The sequence below is a fragment of the Medicago sativa genome, chromosome 1 (assembly GCF_051527215.1).
Source record: "Medicago sativa cultivar Bolivia chromosome 1, Bolivia_mono, whole genome shotgun sequence".
Classification (NCBI taxonomy): Eukaryota; Viridiplantae; Streptophyta; class Magnoliopsida; order Fabales; family Fabaceae; genus Medicago; species Medicago sativa.
Genome location: NC_140749.1, coordinates 74,092,204 through 74,111,642, shown reverse-complemented (window position 1 = coordinate 74,111,642; position 19,439 = coordinate 74,092,204). Strand labels below are relative to the sequence as shown.

General features: G+C 34.9%; 2 protein-coding genes and 1 pseudogene across 3 annotated transcripts; 2 read left to right on the top strand and 1 right to left on the bottom strand.

Moving 5' to 3' along the window:
• Nucleotides 1-1,156: 1,156 nt before the first annotated feature.
• On the bottom strand, nt 1,157-1,784 carry LOC146957304 (uncharacterized). The gene is made up of 2 exons (XM_085750233.1): nt 1,314-1,784; nt 1,157-1,207 (listed from the first exon to the last, which is right to left on the bottom strand). Exons 1-2 carry the CDS (start codon nt 1,782-1,784, stop codon nt 1,157-1,159), a joined length of 522 nt encoding a protein of 173 aa, XP_085606359.1.
• Nucleotides 1,785-4,055: 2,271 nt separating this feature from the next.
• Nucleotides 4,056-7,005, top strand: LOC146957303 (protein DEHYDRATION-INDUCED 19 homolog 3-like). Its single transcript, XM_085735687.1, has 5 exons — nt 4,056-4,285; nt 4,934-5,076; nt 5,346-5,425; nt 5,654-5,908; nt 6,655-7,005. Exons 1-5 carry the CDS (start codon nt 4,207-4,209, stop codon nt 6,761-6,763), a joined length of 666 nt encoding a protein of 221 aa, XP_085591813.1. The 5' UTR covers nt 4,056-4,206; the 3' UTR covers nt 6,764-7,005.
• Nucleotides 7,006-12,111: 5,106 nt separating this feature from the next.
• LOC146957302 (kinesin-like protein KIN-14G) lies at nt 12,112-18,041 on the top strand (annotated as a pseudogene). Its single transcript, XR_015022826.1, has 16 exons — nt 12,112-12,369; nt 12,520-12,686; nt 12,954-13,097; nt 13,222-13,479; nt 13,739-13,810; nt 13,926-13,997; nt 14,147-14,185; nt 14,280-14,411; nt 14,626-14,803; nt 14,888-15,061; nt 15,279-15,385; nt 15,490-15,937; nt 16,430-16,683; nt 16,775-17,420; nt 17,638-17,785; nt 17,945-18,041. The product of XR_015022826.1 is annotated as a kinesin-like protein KIN-14G (transcript).
• The last annotated feature ends 1,398 nt before the right edge of the window (nt 18,042-19,439 follow it).

Here is a 19,439-nt window from a genome sequence, read left to right as displayed (position 1 = left end):
TCTGTTTCAATCCAAAGCTTGTTCCATCCTCTATGATGAGCTATCTCTATTGCCCTCATGACTGCCGAGAGTTCAGCAAAGTAAGCGTTACCTCTTCCCAAGTTCTCTGCAAAGCAAGTTATGAAGATGGAGTCCGAATTCTTGAAAATGCCTCCACATGATGAAGTGCTTTGATTGGAAGAGTCGTCTGTGTTGCATTTGATCCAATCAATGATAGGTGGAGACCAAATGACCTCCTTGATGATAGGGGCTTTCGGAGGTCTAATCTTGATGTTGAACTTCTTCAGGAGAATAAAGTCTCTGATAGATGAAGTGGAGGCTTTAGAAGTGTTGTTTCCAGACAAAGCTACTGCAGATATGATACTATTGACTGCCTGTCGCCAGATAGTCTTTTTGTCATTGAATCTACATTGATTCCTATTGTACCATATAGTGCTGATGATATTGATGATTGAAGCTTGGACAGTAATCTTACTTTGAGGGGACCAACCTCTCTCGCAGATGGTCCAGATGTCAGGGATAGACTGAAATTGCAGTGGAAAATCTAAAATAGAAGCTAGCCAACACCACAACTTATATGCAAACATACATTCAAAAAACAGATGAAAAGTAGTTTCAATGTGCTGACAACAAAGGGAACACATGGAAGGGAAATGTAAACCTCTCTCCGCAAGCTTCTCATCGGTTGGAATCTTATCATGGATAAGTTTCCAAGCTAACAAAGATTTTGATGGGGGAATGTCTTTGCACCAAATGTATTCAGACCATTGTACCTTAGTAACGATTTGTCTTTTAAAATCATATGACTCTTTCAAGCTGAGCTCACCATTTGGATTATGCTTCCAGATGAGTTTGTCTTCACAATCTTCAGCAGGTATGACTACTTTACTAGCAAGCCGTCTCAGATCAGGATACGAAGTCAAGATATCATCAGGGATGAACCAATGATTGTTGCTGATATAGTCTTTCACAAAAGGTGGATAATGTATAATATCATGAGGTGTTAAATGCAAAGAATTAATCAGCGGTTCTCCAGACCAGTTGTCCGCCCAAAAAAGAGTGTTTCTGCCGTTGCCAATTAACCACCTAGAGTTTTCCATCACATTCACATACTCATTCTTGATACCGGTCCAGATAGATGAGTATATGTGGTATGTTATGGCTCTGCTGCCTCGAATAACTCTAGCTTTGAGAATTCTGGCCCAATCTTCCTGAGAATGCATTAGGTCCCAACACAACTTCAAATTAAACGATTCATTCAAGCAAATCAAAGATCGGATCCCTAAACCACCTTCAGTTAAAGGTTTACAAACCTTTTTCCAAGCCACAGTCACAAGTTTTCTTTTAGAAATTTCACCGCTCCAAAGAAAGTTCCTCATCCATTTTTCAATGGTCTTCAACAATGAAACTGGCCATGAATAAAGGGACATAGAGTGTGTAAGCATGTTGAAAACCACTGACTTCAACAGTTGAGCTCTACCAGCAATGGATAGTAGTGATCCTTTCCAAGCTGCCAGTTTTGCTTTAACCCTATCTGCTATAGGTTGAAGATAAGAAACTTTAGGTCTTCCTTTGAAAAGAGGGACCCCAAGGTAATTGAAAGGCAAGGTGCCAACTTCAAACCCTAGAAGATCAATTATGTTTTGCAATCTTCTCTGAGATATACCTCCAGCAAAAATGGTAGACTTTCTGGCACTAATCACTTGTCCAGCACAATTAGCATATCTTGTAAAAAGGTGCTTCAAAGCCTCTAAGCCTTCAAAATTTCCTCTGCAATAAATCATAATATCACATTATTAACACTCTTAACACATTATTCTCCATACACATTTTTTATTTGTTAAAAATGTTATTCCCACAAAATTCAATTGTACATATTTAAAATTATGACAGCCCTTACAAATCTTTCAAAAAAAAAATTTTGTGTCAGCCCTCATTTTGTGTTTGAAATTAGAGAAGTCGTTTGAGTTTTTCTGAGAGAGGTGAGAGAGAGAGAAGAGAGGAGAGAGGGAGGGAGGGAGGGAGGGAGGGAGGGAGAGAGAGAGAGAGAGAGAGAGAGAATGGAGAGATAGAGAGACGAAGAGAGAAAGGAGAGAGGGGGGAGGGGAGAGAGAGAGAAGGGAGAAGAAAGAGATAGTAACTTTTAAATGAAAAACAATTCCAAGAAATCTCATCTTTTCATGAAAGACTTTTTCTTGTTAAAATTACACTACAAAATCCCACAAAATCCATCAAAATCCAATTTATTAAACAATCCTTCGAAATTTGAATTATTTTGAATACCATGAGACTTTTTTTAAGTGATGAAAAGTCTTGATTGAATACCTCAAGACTTTTTTAAAATGACAAAGAGTCTTGATTGAATACCACAAGACTTTTTTTAAGTTGCAAAAAGTCTTGATTGAATACCACAAGACTTTTTCATAATTAAAAAGTCTTTTAAAATCCCATAGAATCCTAATCCAATACATCCCCCTAATTCAAACCTCTTTATTTTATTTTGGGTTTTTCTATCATGTGCAAATTTGCACATGTTAAGAAGTTTAAAGTAGTAACTTTGACTTGAAACTTGTGTTTGTTATAATAAATATGTAGCTTTTGAATAAAAATTGTTGATTTTCAATAAAAAGTTACTACTCTTGGTTACCTTAACATGTGCAATATTGCACATGTTAGACAAACCCTTTTATTTTAACACACTACTACGTAATATTAAGATTCTAACCAAAAACTAAATACTCCTAAAAAATAACTAAATAAAAAAACAAAAACTAATTTTAAAAATTAGTTCTTGACCAACGAGGGAGAGTTAGCATTTTTTTTTTGTGGTGGTCGAAGTTTGAACCCCGACCTTGCATATATTATGCATTGTCCTTACCAAGTGAGCTAAACTAGCGAGGACGAGTTAGCAGCTGTTTATTGAATAAGTAGTATTTTCAGAATAAAAAGAAACTTTTGCTTTCCTTCTTTTTGGGTGAAATTTAATTATTGTACAAGAAATATTATGTATTTTCCTTTACTAATTACTTCCTTTTCATGAAAAAAGTAAACACTTGTTTTTAATCAATTCATTTTAAAGAATAGGATATACTTATTTAGCACATATTTTTCGTAAGACATTTGTCTAATTTTTTGTTGATGTGAATATCTCGTTGGTGACTGATAAAGATGAGTCAAGATTTAACTGTCACTGTAAATAATATTTTGTGAGAATTTTGTTGATGAATGATTTATAAGTATATGTATGTCACTAACTTGTTTATTTGTTTATTTAATAATGAAAGTAGATTTATCTCCGAGATAATGTATTAATTTGTCTCATTTCATTTTTATTTCTTGGTTTATTCGATATTTTTTTATGTTACTTAGTTGTATTAGTTCCTTGTAAATAGTATCGATTTATTAAGATATAATTGGAGGTAAGTATCGATAATTTTACATTAACATTAAATATTAATTAAACTCTAGTTTAATTCTTGCAACTGAATCAAATTATTAATCTTTAATCTTGAGCTCTTTAAAAGTTTTATTAAAATGTATCCATTTTTATTACCGAAAAAAAATGTATCCATTTTTATTAAAAAAGAATTAAACTTCTTATAAAAACATACTCCATCCGTCCCTCAATAAATAACCTAGTTGACAATATATATTATTGACTTGACATACTTTGACCACATTTTCTACTAATTCACAAAGATAAATAATATCATGTAAGATGTTGTTGGATTCGTCTCGGTGAATATTTTTAAAATATTAAATTTTCATAATTTTTTAGTAGAAAATTGAAGATATCAAAGATAAAACATATGCATTGGTACGTGTGTCGGAGTCAACTAAGTCTATATTGTTTTTCAACTAACCATGCAGCAGTGCACAGAAATTGACAATTTGACTCAACTCCGCGTGTATTTACTTACTCGACTTTCCAGCTTGAATTTTTTGGATGTTTCTTAACGATGACGTGTGAAGTCCTAAAAATGGAAATTAAAAAAAAAATAAAAAAAAATAAAAAGAGAGATATAAATGAATGGAGGAAGAGAGATGCAATGGTTACTTTTACCCTTTGTTGTTGTTGGGGTGAAATAATTTCATTCGCGATCACACCTTCTTCTTCTTTTCTTCTTCTTTTTCCTTCTCTCTCACTCTCTCACTTCCTCCTCATCATCACAATCCAAAACCCTAATCCTCTTTCAGATCACAATCATGGACGGTGATTCCTCTTGGTCTTCTCGTCTCTCTTCCGCTTCCAGACGTTATCAAGCCGCTCTTCAATCCCGATCAGGTTCCTTCTTCTTCTCTCCCCTTTTTCCCCCAATTTCTCTCTCTAGCTCAATTCAATTTTCATCATTTTTTACCTTTACATATAGATACTAGCTCAGTTAGGCTAATTTTCGATTGTAAATGTTTTGATTTCATTTATATTCCAAAAATTAATCTAAAAAAATTGTTACTTTGAAAGCTGTTTTCACTTTTCAGCTTATGATTATTTTATGTGTTTTAGTTGTTGCTAATAGGAAGAGAAATTAGAATTATATATGTAATCGGCAATTGGAATTTGTGATGTATAGATTATTGAGATCCATCAGTGGAATTTAAATTGTTTGGCTTTAATTAAGACAAGATTTTTATCACTAATTATAAAATTTGTACCACTTAAACCCTTTTGGAATAAACAGCTTAATTTGCAGCTTATGCTAGCTTACAGCATAAAGTTAAATTGTTTTCGTATAAGCTATAAGTTATTTTCATAACCTATCTTAGAAAATTTATGAAATTAAGCTGAAATCAACTTATGAGCATTTTATAAGCTGTTTTATCACTAAATAAGCTCAAATAAGTCAATCCTAACGGGTTCTAATTATTTGCCTCTTTACTCCTATGTTTATGTGCAAGTATTTGTGGTTATTGATGTGAGGCTGTTCATATGTAGATATGTTTATGGGTTTTGATGAGAACGACGCGGATGAAGATATAAGGGAAGAGTTTCTCTGTCCATTTTGTTCTGAGTATTTTGATATTGTTGGATTGTGCTGCCACATTGATGAAGAACACCCAATGGAGGCAAAAAATGGGGTATGTATGACTACTTTTGTTTGCCTTATGTTGTTTTTCCAACCAGCTTACAAGGTTTTCAGTATTGGGTCTCTGACAAATGCTTAATTAGTGCAAGCCGTAAAGCTTTTGTTCATTCCTCTACATATATTTCCCTGTTTATTTCATATAGGTGAAATCAATATTATTTTACTATGTTGACGTTCGAAAAAAGTTATTTTTTTGTGTAGTTAGAGAAATAAATAGTTTTTTTTTTTTTTTTTTTTTAATTATGACATTTTTGTGTGCAGGTATGTCCAGTTTGTGCATTGAGGGTGGGGGTTGATATGGTTGCTCACATAACCCTACAACATGGAAGTATATTTAAGATATCCTTTTTTTTCTCACCAAGTTCTATTCGGTTCAGCCAATTCTTAAATGATTTTTACATACTAAATTGCAGATTTTTGAGCATTTAATAAGTCAAGTTTTTTTACAATATAGAACATGTTGCTATGAAGTTTACTTATTTTAAGGTCAATCAATAATAAGATAAAAAGGATTTTATGTTGAAACCATACTCTATTACTTGGTTGAATTCCTTAACAAGAGAATACATGCAGCGCAAGAGGAAATCACGTAAAGGTGGATCTTATTCTACACTTTCATTATTGAGGAAGGAGCTGAGAGAAGGAAATTTACAATCCCTTTTTGGCGGATCTCCATGTATAGTGTCCTCGTCTAATGCAGCACCTGATCCGCTGCTGTCGTCATTTATATCACCTTTAGGTAATGAATCTGCGAGTTCTCAGTCTCACACACATACTGAGACAAGTTCATCCAAGAAATTATCAGATGAGGTTGTATCAAAAAGGTATTTCTTTTTAATTTCTGTAACAAGTTTTCCTAACTGAATTGATATATGATATGGTTCCCATCATTGTTTTTCCTGTGAGAATACTAAATATTGTTTATACGTATATGAAATGTTCAAGAAATTGGTAGGTTCTATTCTAACATTGCAATAAGATTGTATTCATTTTCATGTTTTTTTTTTTCCTACTTATCATTTCTGTCGCACACTAGAGTCCTGAAAAGCTTTATTTCACTGTTTCTGGTACTAGTGTTTGAAAACAGGAAAACGCGAAACATTTGACAGTTTTGGAATTAAAAGTGAAAACAAAATAAGAACAGAAAACATTTCTTCAAACTTAAATGGACTTTAAGAGACTTGTTTTCTCCCGCTATTAGTACCAACCGCATGATGTTGGCATGTTTAATTTATCTGTGAATTTAGTTACAGGCTTATGTTTATGATAGAACATTATGGTGTAATTTGATCCATGTAGCCGGCCCCATTTAGTGGGATAAGGCTTAGGTGGTGGTGTTGTTAGTTGGTTATATCTTCCAGCTTATTCAATTGACCATTTTATTTACTTTGTATGTATTTAAAAATTCCTGATTGTATTTGTAGCCTTTCACCTGAACGATCAATCAATTTAGTGCCTTGTTGCAAATATTGTCTGTGCCTTGCTAAGGGCATAATTTTCCAATAACATTACACAATGGCATGAGTTCTATTGTCAACTGGTTTCTAACAAGTCTATTTTTTCTTTTCAGCCATGTAGAGGCACCAACCATGTCAGTTAAGGACAAGGAGGAGAAGACGAAAAGATGTGAGTTTGTTCAAGGACTGTTGATGTCCACAATATTTGATGACGATTTATGAAGCGAAACTCATCAAGATGTGATGCTTCAGGGGCGGGCTAATTCACAGAGATGCAATCTGCAATCTATGGTTTGTACTGAAGTTGTATATGTATGTGATCCTAGTGAAAAAATAAAAAGTAGAAAATTAATGTAATTTATGTTGTATGTGTACTGTTGTTTTTAGCGCAAGAGTTTCATATCGCATCTTAATTTCCGATCATAAAGCTTAAAGAAATCGATAAAGTTCCTTCGCTGCTGCAACTTGTTTTTTCCTTTAGAACTTTTTATGCTTCTGATTTCCCGTAGGTAAATGCACCGGCACCTCTCTTATACAAAAATAAACAAACAAGAAATTTTAAAAGATAAAGTTTCATGTTAAAAAGAATTCATGCCTGGTATGATGAGAAAAATTTATGCCAGTACGCTTTCTTAGAAATAATTTCGTACTGAAAAAACAGTATCAGTATCCAATTCTTGTGTAAACGTGTAAACGCAGATTATGTATTACATTGTCCAGTATTCGACTTAATAGACAATTTATAAAAATAGACAATTTATTTTTATAGAATCATTAAACAATGTGCACTTAAAAATCACTTGTCGTACGACCGATAAATACAAACTTGTATGGTATATCATTTTTTTTTTTGAAGAAGCTAAAATGAATATATTACCACAAAAGACTGGCCTTCCTAGCACAAGGTATGCTAAGGAAGAAACACCAGCAAACGAACAGTATTCAGAATAATTACAAGACTAACCAAAACTTAAACCAAGCACCAGAAAACAAAACAAGAGAAAGGGACTATTATCCTATGCCTAGAATAGTAAACGGAGAAAGCCACCAACCATGGAAATTGAGGGGAAGACTGACATGTTTCCCCTTCAACCACATATAGGTTAGGGACTTAATTTTATCCACCACCTGTGACATAGAACAATGTTTGTCGTTAAATATCCGATTATTTCTCTCTTTCCAAATTTCCCATACCGATGCAAACCAAATAACCTGTAAGATGGAACATCGAGATTTTGCCACACCACCAATATTACTGAACTGGTAAAAATGACTTGCAGCATCAAAAGGCAAGACCGCAGACACACCGAGCCACCTGAGAATATGATTCCAAACTGAACCGAATAACCTACAATGAAATAATAAGTGAGGGGATGTTTCAACTTCCCCACACCCTCCAATACATAACTGAGCATCATAGTCAATAACATGACGACGAAAAAGATTGTCTTTAGTAGGGATCCTAGCACGAAACAGGCGCCAAGCAAATAAAATCACCTTCAGAGGAACGTCCTTGTGCCAAAGTAAGGATGCGGGCATCGCAATATCAACAGGCACAGTATCATTAGTAAAATTATAAGCGCTACGCACTGTATAAACCGATGAAGTTTCCAACCGCCACTTCCACCTATCACACGTATCCTCCTGCAAAACAACATTAGAAAGTAAAATACTAAGTTCCCCCACCAACTCCTCCTCCCACGCAAACAACCTACGCCTCCATCTCCAAGCCCCCTCATTAACCCCCCAACCTAACAAATGCATATTAAACACAGATTCTCCCTTCAACAATGATAACTCATATAACCTGGTAAACTGATAAGTGTTTAAAAGTGATATATTTCATATAGGAGTTTAGGCATTTTAGTGACTTGTTTTGCAAGATTCTCCATGGAAAACTCCAAATATTATGCAAATATGTCATTTATGCTTTTGAGCCTTATTCTACCCTTTTTGTGCAGGAAAATACAAGCAAGGAGCAAGAAACGTCAAAGTTCAAAGTCCTACGCCATTAGCGTATCCTACGCTGATAGCGTGATGAAGAAATGCCCAAGGTCAGAGAGATACGCCAATGGCGCACCTGGGGCATGGATCTGAAGCACTCTTGAAGAGTACGCTATTAGCGTATACTGAGCTATTAGCGTACAAGCTCCAGGGAGCTACGCCATTAGCGCACCTGGAGCGAAGCTGGTCATGAAGAAACACGCTATTAGCGTGGGTTACGCTATTAGCGTAAAAGCTCCAGAAGGATACGCCATTAGCGTAGCTGGAGCGTAGAAGCAGGTCAAGGCCAACGTGGCACAAGCCCATTGGCCAGATTATAGGCCGACATACCACGCTATTGGCGTAGGTACAAAAACACAGGCCCTTTAAATAGCATTTTTACCTCTCTTTTAGGTCATTCACTATTCCATTGATATTTTCATATATTCTAAGAGAGAGGTCAGAGCTATTTCCAATAGAGAAACACAAAGCAAGTGGTTTAGGAGTAGATTCAACTCAAGATCACTTTGGACACGAAGGATCTTGACATAGAATCTTCATCTTTCCTTCATCCTTTGCATAGTATACATGTCTATGTGTAGCTATCATCTTCTTTGTAGTATTGAGGTAACAAACAAGCTATTATGCAATCTTTTGATCTTTTAATATATAAGGTTCTAGCTTAATGATTCAATATTGTTGTTATTCTTATGTTTAATGCTTTCAATGAGATTCAAGATGATTTGGATACAAATTCTTGAATCTAGAACTAGAATAACAATCTATCTTATGTTATATCACTCTTGACAAGTTTGTAAACCTTTGATAATTACTTTTAATCAAGAACTTAATGCTTTCGGATACTTAATCAGGCTGGACACGGTCGATTAAGTTATCCGATCGACTTTGTTATCGTTTAAGGGATTTGGACACGAATGTTTAAACGATAACCTAGAAATAACAATGTCACTTTGGACACGAAGGATGTTGTAGAAATGATTGTGATAATATTGGTTATAAAGCTAGAGTATGTTAATCGATCGAGAGATTGCTGCTGTTATGCTTGCTCGTTATCTTATACCGCAAGCAAAATATTTCGATCTCCTCTCGTTTTTACTTTTACGTCATCTTTGGATATAGTGTTACAAACAAACATTTTATACACGATACCTTAATGTGAAAGATTGTGAAAATGCTTATGATTAACGCAACTCCCTGTGGAAAACGATCCTATATATACTCACGTGTACATAGTTATGACATGTAGAAATAAACTACATCATAAACCGATCTCTAAAAGACACTTCACCCACCCAAACATCCGACCAAAATAATGTATTTTTACCATCACCCACAACCTTACTAACATTACCTTGAAACCACTCTTCAGACCGCAAGGCAGAGATAACCATCCACCAAACCGAAGCCTCACGGCTACCCCCCCTAACCCGACCGTCCTCCACCCCATATCTAGAAGACAAAACCTTATACCACAACCTATCTCTATCCACCAACAACCTCCAGCACCATTTCCCTAGAAGAGCAACATTAAAGTCTTTAATTCTCCTAACCTCCAACCTCCTGACTCCGACAAATAGTCTGCCAATCAATCCAAGATATTTTCCTGTGCTCTACACAACCCCCCCCCCCCCCCCCCCCCCCAAAAAAAAATTATTAAAAATAGATTCGATAGAGGAAACGATACCTGACGGAGCCTTGAAGAAGGAAAGAGCATAAACAGGCAACGAGGACATGACAACAGAATCAAACGGCCACCCAAAGACAAAAATTTCGATCCCCACACTGACAGTCTAGAGTGAATACTCTTAATTAGAGGTTCCCAAAAATCCAACCGACGTGCATCACCACCAATAGGCAACCCAAGGTACATAAAAGGAATAGAACCCACCTTACAATTCAAAACAAATGTTGCTTCAGCCAACCAGGAACGAGAAATATTCACCCCTACTAAAAGGCTCTTAGAGAAGTTCACTTTTAAACCAGACAGCTCTTGAAAAAGGATAAGCACTGCTCGCATAACACGAATATTAGCCCACGACTTATCTCCCAATATTAGAGTGTCATCTGCAAATTAAAGGTGCGACACCATAACTGGATCGGTCCTACCCACCTTGTAACCAGAGAAAAGATTATTCTCAGTCAGAGATGACATTAACACATTAAAACCCTCGGCGGCCAGAAGAAAAAGAAAAGGCGAAAGGGGGTCGCCCTGTCTTAATCCCCTATGCAAAGAGAACTCATCCGTTGGAGACCCATTCACCAAAACTGACGCAGTAGCTGTCCCAATACATTCTTTAATCCATTTGCGCCAAAGTGTCGGAAACCGCATTTTAACCATCACCTCATCTAAATAACTCCAATCAATCGAGTCGTAAGCCTTTTCAAAGTCCACCTTAAAAAGAAGCAACTCCTTCTTACTTTTACGAGCTTCATCTACCACCTCATTAGCAACCAATATACCATCAAGAATCCGATGACCTTTGATGAAAGCTGACTGTGAATCAGAGACAACCGATCCAATCACCAACCGAAGCCTATTCGCAAGAATCTTCGCCAAAATTTTATACATACTACCCACCAAGGAAATGGGGCGAAAATCATTCAAGCACTGCGGATTACCAACCTTAGGTATAAGAGCAATGAACGTACTGTTTATACCTTTGGCCAGTTTACCATTTCTATGAAATTCCACCAAGAACCGCATCACATCCTCTTTCAAAATCTCCCAAAAATCTTTAATGAATCCAAAAGAAATACCATCAGGGCCCGGACTCTTATAATTATCACAATCCCACACTGCCTCCTTCACCTCTTCCGCCGAAAAAGGCTTAATTAGACTAGCCCCTTGGCGACAAGATAAAGACTGGAACTGAAGACCATCCATAGTAGGCCTACTCTCTCGGGTAGATTGAAAATGAGCAGCAAAGTGAGAGAACACAGCCGCACGAACCCTTGAGACCCCTTCAACCAACACACCGTCGACCCAAAAGAATGCAGCAACATTTGATATACACGTTTCGAACCAGCACTTTATATTTCTCAGTAGTGTTGGAGTTTTATCACTAGGCTCATTAGAACAAAAAGAAAATAAAAAATAAAAATTATAGTTTCCTCCTTTTAATAATAAAAATGTAAATACAATTACCACTATTTTTTGGTAATAAAAGATGGTCAATGGCCCAAATAATTATAGATGTCATTTAATTAATAAAACAAAATTACCTAAAAAAAATTAATGAAACAAATTACAATTCAAACTATGAAGTGTTTTAAATGTAAACCACGAAGTGAGTGGGCGAGAGGGTCGGAGAAGCAGGTTCGGTGGAGCTTTTTCACGTCAATATTAGCAACAACAAATCTAGAGGGAGAAAAATAAACTGAGAAAAGAAAATAGAGTTAATTTTTTTCTTTCTTCAAAAAACCTTACACTTTCTACGATTCCTTGCCTTTCTCCCAGAAATCTCAATATCTGCATCTTCATTATTATTTTTCTCATTCTCATGAGCATTTTACAAAATAATATTTTTGTCTCTTCTTGCTAAGAATAACTCTAACAAACGGTTTCATTCATCTTTCCCAGGACTGAATCTTTTTTTTATCAAAAGGCTTTGAGTTATTTTCTCATGGTTCGTACAGCGGTTTGGATTTTTGTTTTTTGAAAGTGTTGTTATTGCTTGAGGCCCAAGTAATGGCGACAGAGCCAGAGCCAGAGCCAGAGCCAGCTTTGCCATTCTCAATTGTATCTGTTGTTGAAGATGTTCTTCAAAAACATGGAGGTCGATTAAGCGACATCGACTTTGCTTCAAGAAAAGCTCAAGAAGCTTGTAAATATCACATTTCTCTATTCTTTTTTACTTTTTTTTTTTTTGAGATCTTGCCATTTTCTTTTCTTTTGAAGAAACATGTTAATTTGCATTGTTAAAAAGTGATCAAAATAGGTAGTAACATAGATAGTGGCTGTTGTTCAATTGTAGCATCAAGAAGGAATGAAGCAGCTAGTTGGTTGCGAAATACGGTTGGAAATGTTGGAGGAAAAGACATGTTGGAAGAACCTTCTGAAGAAGATTTCAGAAATGCATTGCGTAGTGGCATTATCCTTTGTAATGCTCTCAACAAAATCCAACCTGGTGCTGTTCCCAAGGTATGTATATGCTTCTTGTTGGTTATCAACAATGTAGCACCGGTACTTCGGATAGATGTGATGTTTGGTGCCCGAGATGTGTCGGTGTTGGATACCAACTCGACACCAGCATATATAGTTACACTCAATTTCTTTTATTTGCTCAAAATCTCAAAAGAATTATGATTTCCATGTGTTTTGTGTCAGTGTCGTGTTTGGTGTCAATGTATGTGCCAATGATCATAATCATTAGTCTCTCATTGACAATCATTGTGTATGTATTGTAAGGTAGTTGAAGCCCCAAGCGACATTGATAATATTCCTGATGGGGCAGCACTATCTGTTTATCAATACTTTGAAAATGTAAGGAACTTTCTAGTAACTGTGGAGGAGATGGGGCTTCCAACATTTGAAGCTTCTGATTTGGAACAGGTACTTTGAAATAATAGTTTCAGTGCTAAAGAGTTCATTTGGTACTTTGAAATCAATGGAACATTATCATCATTATTGTGATGTAATTTGATTCAACTTTAACATATTTTATTTCTTTTTTCAGGGAGGGAAATCTTCAAGGATAGTGAATTGTGTTTTAGCACTTAAATCGTATAGTGAATGGAAACTAGGAGGCAAAAATGGATTGTGGAAATATGGTGGGAATCCAAAACCACCTACCTATGGGAAACCAATTGTGAGGAAAAGCTCAGAACCATTCATGAGGTCTTTGTCGAGAGGTATGTCATCGGGTGACAAAGATGGTTTGCTGAACGATCCCTCTTCAAGCATTGATGTTGTATCGCAAGATCGCAATGAAGGGGTAATTAGTTAGTGGTCATTTTTTGTTTTGTTTGGATGTTGTGAGCAATGTTTTAAAAACTGAATCGGATGATTCAACCAGTTGGTTATTTGAGTTTTCTAACCACAGTTTCATCTCGTTTCTAGCAGTTTAAAACAATTAAATCATGACCTGGATCCGGATGTCTCAACACTTTGATATCTGATTCAATTTTTAAAACATGAGTTGTTAGTGATCACACCATGTCTATCTGAATAACTTTTTGGATTGGTATCTGTAGGGTTCTACCGCTTCCTTGTATTCACTAGTTCGTGAAATTTTGCATGATAGGAAGCAAGAAGAAATTCCCTTTGTAAGGGTTATTGCTTATCCTCAGCTACACTATATATGTGTTGCATAGCACTTCTTGGTTGAGTTTTTTTAGAATTTCCTCTTTACTGAAGATCTAATTAATGTCTTTTTGTCAGATAGTGGAATCTCTGCTTAGCAAAGTCATGGAGGAATTTGAAAGTCGCGTGACTACATTACAACAAGAAACGGTGTGTTTCAATCTCTTATAAGTGAAGCTTTTCGTAAGAAAAATTTCTTATGTGGGTGTTATGCATGCATGTACAGTTGCACACACATATACACCCAAAATTTGATATATAAGTCTTGTTGAATTTCATGACAATTTTTGTGATGGCAGTCTAAAACACCTCGAGAAGATAAGTCACCATCTGAAGAGGTAAAGTTAGATTTCAAAATAGATTTTTCAAAATGCTTTGCTTCACAATTTCTGCAACAACTTGACTTAAGTTTTGTCTGATCAATTATTTAAGATGGAAGAAAATGATGATGTAGAGCTCAAACAAAAGAAAAATAACAATGCGATGTACAACAGAGACGAAAAATCAAATAGCCAACTTTTGAGGCAGCAAAACATAATTCAAAGGCAAAGTGAAAACATCCAGGTAACACATGCATTTTCAGCAATATATTCAATAACTCAAGTTGCACACAGCACGAGTGTAACTAAAATCTAACACTGCATTCAAAAAAATTAAAAAAAATTAGATTTTATATATATAGGATGATATGATGGTGTATGAGGACCTAACTAAAACATTAGATTAATTCAGGAATATAAAAAGATGAAGTGACGAATTTGATTTTGACAATCTTCAGGAACTGAAAATGATTGTTCATCAAACAAAAGAAGGAATGCATTTTCTACACAAGAAATATAGGGAGGATTTCATCTATCTAAGTAAGCATCTGCATAGCCTAACTTCTGCTGCTTCAGGATATCAGAAAGTTCTAGAAGAAAACCGCAAGATATACAATCAGATGCAGGACTTGAAAGGTAAAACTCAGTTGGTTTCATAATAAATTTCCTTCTTATTTTCTGAACAAGACTAAATGGCCAAACTTTTTTATATTTTGGTAGGAAATATTAGGGTATACTGCAGAGTTCGTCCCTTAAAAAGGCAACCAAACAGTCACGGAATTGTCGGTAATGTAGAGGAAGAAAATATTTCACTCATAATACCTTCTAAGAATGGGAAAGAGGTGAAGAAGACATTTACTTTTAACAAAGTGTTTGGTCCTTCTGCAACTCAAGGTTGGTTTTTTTGTTGTCCTTTTAGTCCAAAAGTTACTTGTGTTGCCAAATAATCTACATAGAGAATTAAAATGACCGACAATTTACAATCTTATGGATGTTTTTGCCATTTTCGTAAGTCTATGCATAGCAGCACCTATAATTTCAATGGAGTTTGACTCTTATACTCCTTGTGTTTGCTTCATTGGTGATGAATGCTCTTCATGTTTACATGCAGGGGAGGTTTTCTCAGATACACAACCTCTGATTCGTTCGGTTTTGGATGGATTCAATGTTTGTATATTTGCCTATGGCCAGACTGGATCAGGAAAAACACACACTATGGTAAGACTAAGAAAATCAGACAATGATGCTTCCCTCAGCTTGTTTTCAATCTCTAAATTGTAAGAATTTTATAACTGCTTTAGTGCATCTATGTCTTGATGTAGTCTGGACCAGACAATATCAATGAGGAAACAGTTGGTGTCAACTACCGCGCACTGAGGGATCTTTTCTATCTCTCAGAACAAAGGAAAGACACAGTTCACTATGATATCTTTGTCCAGATGCTTGAGATATACAATGAGCAAGTTAGAGACCTACTAGTGACAGACACTTCTAACAAAAGATATCCTTTTTTCAGTTATCTACTCTAGTATCTAATTGTTTTTGTGTGTACCATTTTGAAATAATGATTCTCTTGTGCCTGTTTGGGATCCTTTAACACTGGCATACATTAGAAATTCGCAACAGTTCCCAAAATGGTATTAACGTGCCAGATGCAAACCTTGTTCCTGTTTCATCCAGTGCTGATGTCTTAAATTTGATGAACTTGGGACAAAAGAATCGGGCAGTTAGTGCTACTTCCATGAACGATCGTAGTAGTCGTTCTCATAGGTGCGTACGTATCAAGTTCATTTCTTAAATTCTACCACTTACAGCACTGATTTGTTTTATTTTACAATACAATTAAGCAAATCAATGAGGATTTTCTAGTTAGACCATAATAAAATAAAAAGAAATTAGTCTTATTTAACTCGTCAAAAGTTAATGATTATGCACATATAGATATTTGATTTGATGTCTGGTGAAATGTGATTGGTCGTTTGTACGTATTCATTAAACTCAAATTTGAAGCCTTATATTTTTCCATTGTTATATACATATCCTTTAATAACAAATCTTTTAGACTTATAATTTTTCCATTGTTATATATATATATATATATATATATATATATATATATATATATATATATATATATATCCTTCAATAACAAATCTAGTATCTCATTCGGCTAGACTAGGACATATTTTGGTCTCTTCTTGAACATGTAAGTTTGCCATAATATTTATTAATCTGTACTAGCTTGTGATGCGCTGATTGCAGCTGCTTGACAGTTCATGTTCAAGGAAGAGAGCTTGCATCAGGAAATAGTCTTCGTGGATGCATCCACCTAGTCGATTTGGCTGGAAGTGAGAGGGCTGACAAATCTGAGGCCACAGGAGATAGGCTAAAGGAGGCTCAACATATTAACAGGTCACTTTCCGCTTTAGGAGATGTAATTGCTTCCCTTGCCCAAAAGCAATCACATGTTCCCTATAGAAACAGTAAACTTACTCAATTGCTTCAGGATTCTCTTGGTAGGTTCATATCCTTTCTCTTGATATTGTTCTCTATGTTAGTTATTATGCAGCTGATATCTGTATATATGTATCTACATACACTTATCAGGAGGCCAAGCAAAGACGCTCATGTTTGTTCATATTAGCCCCGAGTCAGAAGCTCTTGCAGAAACAATTAGTACACTGAAGTTTGCTGAGAGAGTCTCCACTGTTGAACTTGGTGCTTCACGAGTTAATAAAGATAGCGGCGAAGTGAAAGTGCTGAAGGAACAGATTACTAGTCTAAAGGCAACCTTGGCGAGGATGAAAGATGGAGAATCGGAACACTTTAAACAGCGTGCAAATAGCATGACTGACTTGCCAAAGTTGAAATCTCTATTGTCTTCAAGTGTACCAACAATTTGGACTTCTGGAGGTTGTAAGCTACCAAGAAACAATTCGAGTAGCCTTGATCCCGAAGATATATATAGAAATTTACATGCAGGGGTAAATGGAAATGAGGATGACAGGGAATCATTTTCTGGAAGTATGGATAGGGATGAGAGCTGTGATAGCCTCATGGGACAGTCGGAAGTAGAAAGCAAACAATCATCTTCTCCATTATTAAGTCCAACATATCTTTTTGCAGCAAGTGACTATGATGAGCTTGAGTTAGCAACAAGTGAAGGTTCAGAATCAGACCTGAGTTGGCAATCCCATTCTCCCAGACCAAAGAAATCAATTCATCTCAAACCAGCAAAGAACTTAAAAACCAGGTATTAATTGTTGCACTTCATGCTGCTTATCTTCTTTTCAAGGATCATATTATTAGGCATTTAATTCATATACACCACTAGTCTAAAAAAATTTTGCACCGTCAATTGATCATAATCGTTAGATCATTAAAAACGCTTAAACTTAAATCATACTAATTTTCTTGGTTCAACTGACTAACTTGTATTTCATTTCCTATAACTTTTCAATGTTAACAAGGAGTATGGTCTCATCATTGTCTCCTTCATCATCAAGGAAACAGCCAATCTTAGTTAGTCAATCAGGAAAGCATTCAGGTTCAATTGATGCTAAAAGAAGAAGTGGAAATGCCTAGTAAGAAAGCTACTCCAAGGAATAAACTTCCTAGGTTATTGCCTCACTGCTTTAACAATGTTTGTTGGTATCTATAATTTAGTTGTAAAAACAATTGATAGAGTTTTTTTTTTTTTTTATTAACTCTTTAATGTTTATCATTAGAGAGGCAGTGAAATAGTTGCATGTGCTTTTTTTTTTTTTTTCAATATAGGTGCCTTATTTTTGTACAAAAGAAGAAAAGGAAATTCTAACCTATAGCTTTTAGTGTTCTGTGTAAAGGAAGCAGAGAAGGACAAAGGGTTTGATAATGCTGTTTTTGTGCTTCCCATGTATTTGTGCTGAGTTACAAAATTGTGAATAGAAAAAAATCATGTAAGTATGTAAATCAATAGTTTTAGAAGCTGCTGCATTATGTTTTTTTTTTTTTTAAGGAAAGCTGCTGCATTATGTAAATTCTAAGAATATTGGAAGGATTTTTGTAAGTCTCTTTTGTAATTAATTATCTTTTGTATCATTATGTTTTATTTTATTTTTCGTAATAAAAAATATTGTATTTTTTATATCATTAGTTTTAGAAAACATATCTAAATTCCGGTAAAATATAGTTGAATGTACGTATAAAACTTTTTTACAATGTATATAAATTAAATCCATCTAAATAAAATGATTAAAGTAATAGTTTGAAAATATATAATAAACAACACTTTTTTTTTTGTTGAAGGAAAATAACACATATTTATGTAGGGTGAGAATTTGATAAAGTTAAAAATGTTATTATATATATATATATATATATATATATATATATATATATATATATATATATATATATATATATATAGGCATCCCATAAATAATAGATTAATAAAGTTACCCATAGATAATAATAAACTAGTAGATTCCAATTTGTATTATTTAACTGAATATACTTTTTAAAAAATGTATTTTATTTTTTGAAGGAAAAAAATGTATTTTATTGAAAGTCAGCATGAGTGAGTGTGAGTTGCATATAAAAGCAAATGATGGGGTCATCCAATACAAAGGGGGTAATTGATGGTTGTATTCTTTCCTTTTTTTAAACAATAAACAAAGATTTGATGTTTCTATTTCCAGCTGTTACGTGGGTTACCACCATCACGTGGCCACGCCAGCACGTCAATTTGGGATAGATACGGTTTCTGATTTATAAAGAAAGAAACCTTTAAAAAATAGGAGTAATTAATTTATGGGAAATGTTAACCAGTGTTCCGGGGCACTGGTTAAAGAGTTAAATATAGTAGTATCTTGCATTGAAAGTTGTGCTGTCATTGTATTAAAAACTTAAAAAGTGTTTTTTTTATTTAAAATTTTCACTTTTGGCTTCCTTAACCAGTGCCTCGGGGGCACTAGTTAACATGACCCTTAATTTATATACATAAGAATAAAAAATTAGACATATATCCAATGCTGCATCGACACATCAATTAACATGAAGTATGACAAATTATATGTTTTTGACTCATTAGATGAAGTGAAAATATATTATTAGATGCATTCGTAGAATTTGTTTACATTGATCCCGGTGAGATTAACTCAGTTAATAGGGATATCGCATAATATATGCAGGGGTTGGGGTTCAAACTCCGGACACGCCACTTATCCACGTTTAATATGTGTGAGCTCCAGTCATTAGGTTATTTAACAAAAAAAAATTGTTTTCATTGACA